This window comes from Sarcophilus harrisii, chromosome X (assembly GCF_902635505.1).
Source record: "Sarcophilus harrisii chromosome X, mSarHar1.11, whole genome shotgun sequence".
Classification (NCBI taxonomy): Eukaryota; Metazoa; Chordata; class Mammalia; order Dasyuromorphia; family Dasyuridae; genus Sarcophilus; species Sarcophilus harrisii.
In genome coordinates, this window is record NC_045432.1 from 42635989 (window position 1) to 42641988 (window position 6000).

The 6000-nt window shown below is 46.1% G+C and overlaps 1 protein-coding gene across 1 annotated transcript in view; it reads left to right on the forward strand.

The window, feature by feature from the left end:
* F9 (coagulation factor IX) overlaps window positions 1–5317 on the forward strand; it is a 43214-nt gene extending 37897 nt beyond the window's left edge. Inside the window, exons 7-8 of the mRNA XM_003774860.3 lie at window positions 3220–3334; window positions 4534–5317. Of these exons, the coding sequence (XP_003774908.1) occupies window positions 3220–3334; window positions 4534–5081 (663 nt within the window). The 3' untranslated portion in view covers window positions 5082–5317. The remainder of the gene's footprint in view (window positions 1–3219; window positions 3335–4533) is intronic.
* Window positions 5318–6000: the final 683 nt, after the last annotated feature.

Consider the following 6000-nt stretch of genomic DNA (forward strand, 5'->3'; position numbering starts at 1 on the left):
GTAAACTGCTGAGAGGCAGATTTAAATTCAATGTAAGGAAAAACTTCTTCACGTTGCAAGTGGTCTTCAGATAGGATGCTTGGCTTTGAGATGGGCTGGATCCTCCTTCCTTAGGGTCTGCCTAGCCACTTATCAGGTAAGTTTTAGCAAGGATGTCTGTCCACATAGGAATAGGTTGGACTATAATGCCTCTGCTGTGTCTCCTACCTCCACCAGGTCCTGGGAGGATCAAGGAGATAATGTATGCAAAATGCTTTGTAACCATAAAGGCCTGCATAAATGTGAATTATTGTTCTTATACTCCCCATCTCAGATGAAAATGGGTCACCTTTATTTGAAATGAAAATACTGTACTTACAATCTCCCCCTACTCCTCATGTCTTTCACTGTTATTTTTTACAAGAATATTTGTCTCTATTTTTAGAGTTGTTTCTGTTTGATGAAATATCCTTCAGTGATTGTTCAAGCTGAACAATGAATAACACAGCCTGAAATATTGGCATTTCCCCCAGCAGCCCCTGAAAATAATCCACGGTCCATGAATAGGTGGTGAATACCTGGAGGTGTGGAACAAGCTTCCTTCAGTCCTATCATGCTGAGATATTTTAGTCTTGTTGGAGAGGAAAGGGAAAGGAAGGAGGAATGGAGAGGAGGAGAAGGGGGAGAAGGAGGGAGGCAGGAGGGAAGGGAAAGGGGGCAGAGAAGGAGGGGCAGGAGGGAAAAGGAGGGGGAAAATGGAGGGAGAAGGTGGGGAAGGAGGAGGGAAAAGGAGGGAGAGAGAGGCAGGAAGGGGAATGATTGGAGGAGGGGGGAAGAAGAAAGGAGGGGAAGAGGAAGAGAGACAGAGACACACACACAGAGAGAGAGAGAGAGAGAGAGAGAGAGAGAGAGAGAGAATTCTTCCCTTCCAAAAGCGTTTCTTTAAAGAACAAAGGGATTGCCTGGGTCAGGAGAGGTCTGCCTGAAATGCTAATGCTGTGCAATGGTATTAGGTAGAAAAGGTCTGGAGAAAAAAGCAGAAACTGCTTTTCTGTGGCTCATCAGATCCGTGTTTTGAGCAAAGAATTGCATCTCTGAACTAGTGTCATAGTTTCAAGGAGAAATGAATCAAAATGCCTTTTCAGAAATAGGCCCGTTCCCGTTTGGGGGGATCCCCTCAAAGCCCAGCTTGCCAGAATTCTTCCCCCAACAGCAGCAGATAAACTGCTGCACATTCTCTCACTGTTGTAGACTTACAGATGATCCCTTGGAGATCATCTGGTCCACGCCCCTCACTTTCTAGGAGAGGAAAAGGAAATCTGGGGAAGGGACCTACCCAAGATCACACCCTTGGGATCTGGCCTCGGATCCTGTGATTTTCTGTCTGGTGCTCTTTCCGTGACATCCCCACAAGCCCCTCGTTTGACGGCTGAGGGATAAAAGGACTCAGCTTAGAGCCCCTAGCCACCTCGCAGCACAGCCAGGCTTTTGACCTCCAGCTCCTGGCTCAGGGTCCAGCTTAGCTCTTTGGCTTTCCACTCCAGGGCCACGGTCTTATTAAGTAGCCCTCTGAGAGGGACGACCTTGAGGTACCTCAAGGTACCTGAGGAGGTACCTGGAGAAACTTAGGTCAGGCCAAAGGGTGAAAAACTACTGGCTCCAAATGGAAACAAGGGCCAGAGCTTGCCTCATGAAAGAGGAAAGGAGGAATTGATAATGCAGCTGGAAAAGCTCGCTATTCACAGCTGATTGGATAGTGGCAGGTAAGGGAAACAGCTTGATGAGCACAAGCCCCATTCTCCTTTGGCGACCTCTGCCTAGAACAGGGGCAAGAGATGAGAATGAGAGCCACCCTCTTCTACCTGCACCCAGCTGGAGCACCTTTGATTCCCTAGGAAAGGCAAGGTTCCTCCAGGTAGAGAGAAGAGGCAGTGATTCAGAAAAAATAGGACCTGTACTTTTCTCATTGAAAATATTGAATGCCTCTTTTGCTGAGCCGCCCCCCCCAAAAGGATCATGGGCTATTCTTTTTCAGTTACCCTCAAATCTTTAATTTAACATATATGCTTTAGCAAAAAGGAAAACCTTACCGATTCCTGTGAGTCTGTATGTTTGCATCCAGGGATCCCTTTAAACAAATGTTTATTGCGCCCTCTAGCGCTCAGAACTTCCCACTTTTCTCCTGGTTTGGAGGCACTTTGTGAAATAGATGAAATGCGGGAAATTGGGCGAGAAAATGGAGAGAAGCAAATTTCCCTTCTTAACTCCCCCTAGAGAAATCCACTATTGCTACAAAGTGGTGGATGCGCTCACTTGTTCCACAGAAGGACTCTTCCCTTCCAAGAACTTTAGGTCAGGGATTCTAAACATGGGGTGTGCAACCTTGTAAATTTTTCTTGTTGTTTTTTAACATTTCGAGAATTGGATTTCAATAGCATTGGTTTCCTCTGGAAGTCAATATATCTTATTTTCGACATTTTAGAACATTTTTCTCGAGAAGCAGTGCCTAAACTTCACCAGACAGCCAGAGATGTCGAGGAGACAATAAAGTTTCAGGACCCCCCCCCCATCCCCACCCCACTCTGCCCCAGGGCTTTGATGATTTTTCTACTTGATTCCTAGGCCAAATTGGGTAAAGGTGCCTCTTTCCTTTGAGCATAAACCTTACTTGGCTTGAGTAAAGCCTGAAGTCAAGACACATCATCCCATGGGGAACTCCAGGGCCTGTGTTGCTTCCTGGAAGCATGGCCTGTTGAGGTCTAAAGAAGACTTGCTTAAGTTAAGCTTTTGAGACTATTCTGATTCATTTCCTAGCACTCCAGGTTAAAGGAGACTCCAGGGGCCCTCCTAGACAGGAACAGAGCTCCCCAGTATTTTCTTCCAGCAAAGAAGATGCCACTGGTTTGTTAAGCCAACATGCTTGATGCTAGACTAGGATTTTTAAGTCGTTTCTCCCACTGTCTGCCTCATTATCCCCGTGGAACGATTCAGGCCCCGACCCACTCAGACTCCCTAAGGAAAAAGGGCCCAAACAATCAAGGAAGTCAATCTATCTTCTTCACCATGGCTAGTATTAAGCCCTTCACCCATCTCCTTACCTCCAAATCCTTTTCCATTTTCTTTGAGAACTGTCCCTTTAATTCTCAATGGAGCCACGAAGATTTGAATTTTGCTCCTGTTTTCCAACTTGTCCTCAGTTCAGAATGACATCAGAAAACCCTAGTGTTTTTCCTTCCACAGGTCATTTTGAATGGAAAGGTTAAAGGGTTCTGTGGTGGCTCCATCATCAATGAGAAATGGGTCATAACTGCAGCCCATTGCATTGAACCGGACAATGAAATCACTGTCGTTGCAGGTAAGCAAAATAGAGATTTGAACCATTACCCATTGAGATGTTGAAATTCGCAGAAGGGATTATGGAAAATATCACGTGGCATTTTATGGTTGTCCCAAAGGTGAATAAGCTATTTCCACAGGGATTGACCTTGCCATTACTGAATATATTCAAGTGAAAGCTAAATGGTCTCATGGTGAGGACATCGTAGAGGGACTGAGATGACTGTAGTGGGACTGAGATGACCATAGAGGGGCTGCTCCTCTGTGAGAGCACCAAGACTTCAATGAGAAGGAAGCACTACCTTCAAATTAGCATTTAGCCTGAAAAATGGGGACCATTCCTCCCAGCACTTGCCAATTAGATGGAAACATGGGGTTGGAGCAGAAGAAACTTCAGAACTTGTAGATCGCTAGGGCTGGAAGGTCCTTTGGAGATCATGTTACTTGGCTCCTGGTATTCTTCCTGTGGGATCAACTGGTATAGGATATGAATCCTTGGACACCATAACAAGGTCCATGGCACTGGGTGCTCTGTAGGAGATAGGGGAGCTCTTTCTTTAGGAGACGGGATAGCAGAGGGGAAGAATTTTCTTTAAGCAAGAAGGTGATGTCAAGCAAAGCTTCTTGAACTGTGGGTCACAACCCCATATACTGCATAACAATATGTGGATCATGAAATTATGATTTTTTTATCAGTAAATGTTTGATTTGTATACCTATTTTATATATCTATATATCCAGGGTCACATAAAAATTTCTAAGATAAAAAGGGGTTGCAAATAGAGAAAGTTTATGAAGCCCTGGAGTGATACCAAGGAACAAATACTGGTTTTAAAGTCAAAGAGAACCTGGAGTCTAATTTCCTGCCCACACGATTGGGAAAGTCTTGACTTCTTCAGTCCCAGTTCTTCATCCATAAAATGAGGGGAGAGGGGGAATTGGACTATATGGACTCTAAGGTCCCTTTCAGCTTTAAATCTTTGAACCTGTATGTTGAGAAACCTTAACTCTGAGCCCTTATGACCTAGGTGGCCTTGGATAACTCATGTGCCCTCTCTGAGTCTCAATTTCCTCACCTGCAAAAGGAGAATAACTATTTTACCCATTCCCTCATAAGCTCATTGTGGGAAGATGTTGTGGAAGATTCAGGACTCTGAGAAATGTAAATGATGAAGTGAAATCCTAAGTGCTAAAGGGTGCCATGTTTTCTTCTCCCAGGTGAGCACGACACGGAAACCAAAGAAGGTACCGAGCAGACGCGCCGGGTAATAAGAGTCATTCCTCACCACACCTACAATGCCTCCAAAAACATGTACAGCAATGATATCGCCCTTCTGGAGCTCGAGGAGCCCTTGAAGCTGAACGAGTACGTGACCCCGATCTGCGTCGCCGATAGGAAGTACACCAACTTATTCCTCAAGTTGGCAAAGGGCACCGTGAGCGGCTGGGGCAAGGTCTTCCACAAAGGTCGGCCAGCCTCTATCCTCCAGTTCCTGAGGGTTCCCTTCGTGGACAGAGCCACGTGTTTGCGCTCTACCACGGTCACCATCGAAAACAACATGTTCTGTGCCGGCTATTCCCAGGGTGGAAAAGATTCCTGCCAGGGAGATAGTGGGGGGCCCCATACCATAGAAGTGGAGGGCACCAGCTTCCTTACTGGCATCATCAGCTGGGGAGAAAGATGTGCTGTCAAAGGCAAGTATGGCATCTATACGAAGGTCTCCAGCTTTGTCAAATGGATTAAAGAGAAGACAAAGTACACCTAAGCCAGATTGGCTTTGCTCCCTTTTGGGAATGTTGCTTGTCATTTGGGACTGAGAAAAGAGATGGGGATGGCTATGTTACTAATCAATTTCCTATCAACTGTTGGATATGAATTGTGTTATCTTCCAATACTGCTACTTCCTTGTGAACAGAGAGAATTCTGGGCAAAACTCAGACTACATCGGTTTGTATATACAAGAGGGGAAACAATGACCAAATAAATATTATGCTGTGACATCGTGATCAGTCCCATAAGACCAGCTCCTACCCAAACGGTGAAGTAGACCAAGTCTGTCTTCCTAACCTCATCTGTCTCTAATCCCTCTTCCTGCTATCATCCCTTTGTTCCCATTGCATTTCTTCTCCCTTGAATTTCCTTTCCCTACTCAACCCGTCTTCCTTTGTAGCTCCTTCCTTGGCTACTCTCCTACCCCATCCCCAGACACCCAAGACTCTGGGTCTGTCATCTCCAAAAGCACCCCATGACTCCATTCCTTTCCTGTTCTTCCCACTCTACAACCAATGTTACTGGTTCAACTGTGCGGCCTTTCCGATCCCGTTTTGTAAATGGTGGCCTCCTCTACCTATTTGCCAAGGCAGCTCCATACTCTTAAAAGCACGATCACTTCCATAATAAGTGCTCACTGAGTGGCTTAGAAAATATGCAGATTCCTGAGGGACTGGAGAGAGCTCTCCAAGGTCTCTGCTTCTGTACCCTGGCCCTTTATTCCTGAATATATACTGTCTGGTCCCCTGGACCTCCTCTCTAGCCCAGGCCCTCCATCACATGGGGCTGATCTTATCAGCCAGCCGGGTGGCCACCCACTGATTGCTGCCTTTCTTTGGGCACATCCTGGCAGCTGCCATTTGGGTCCCGTCCCTGCTCATACAGGAGACTCAGGGTGAGGGAATAAGGGAGCA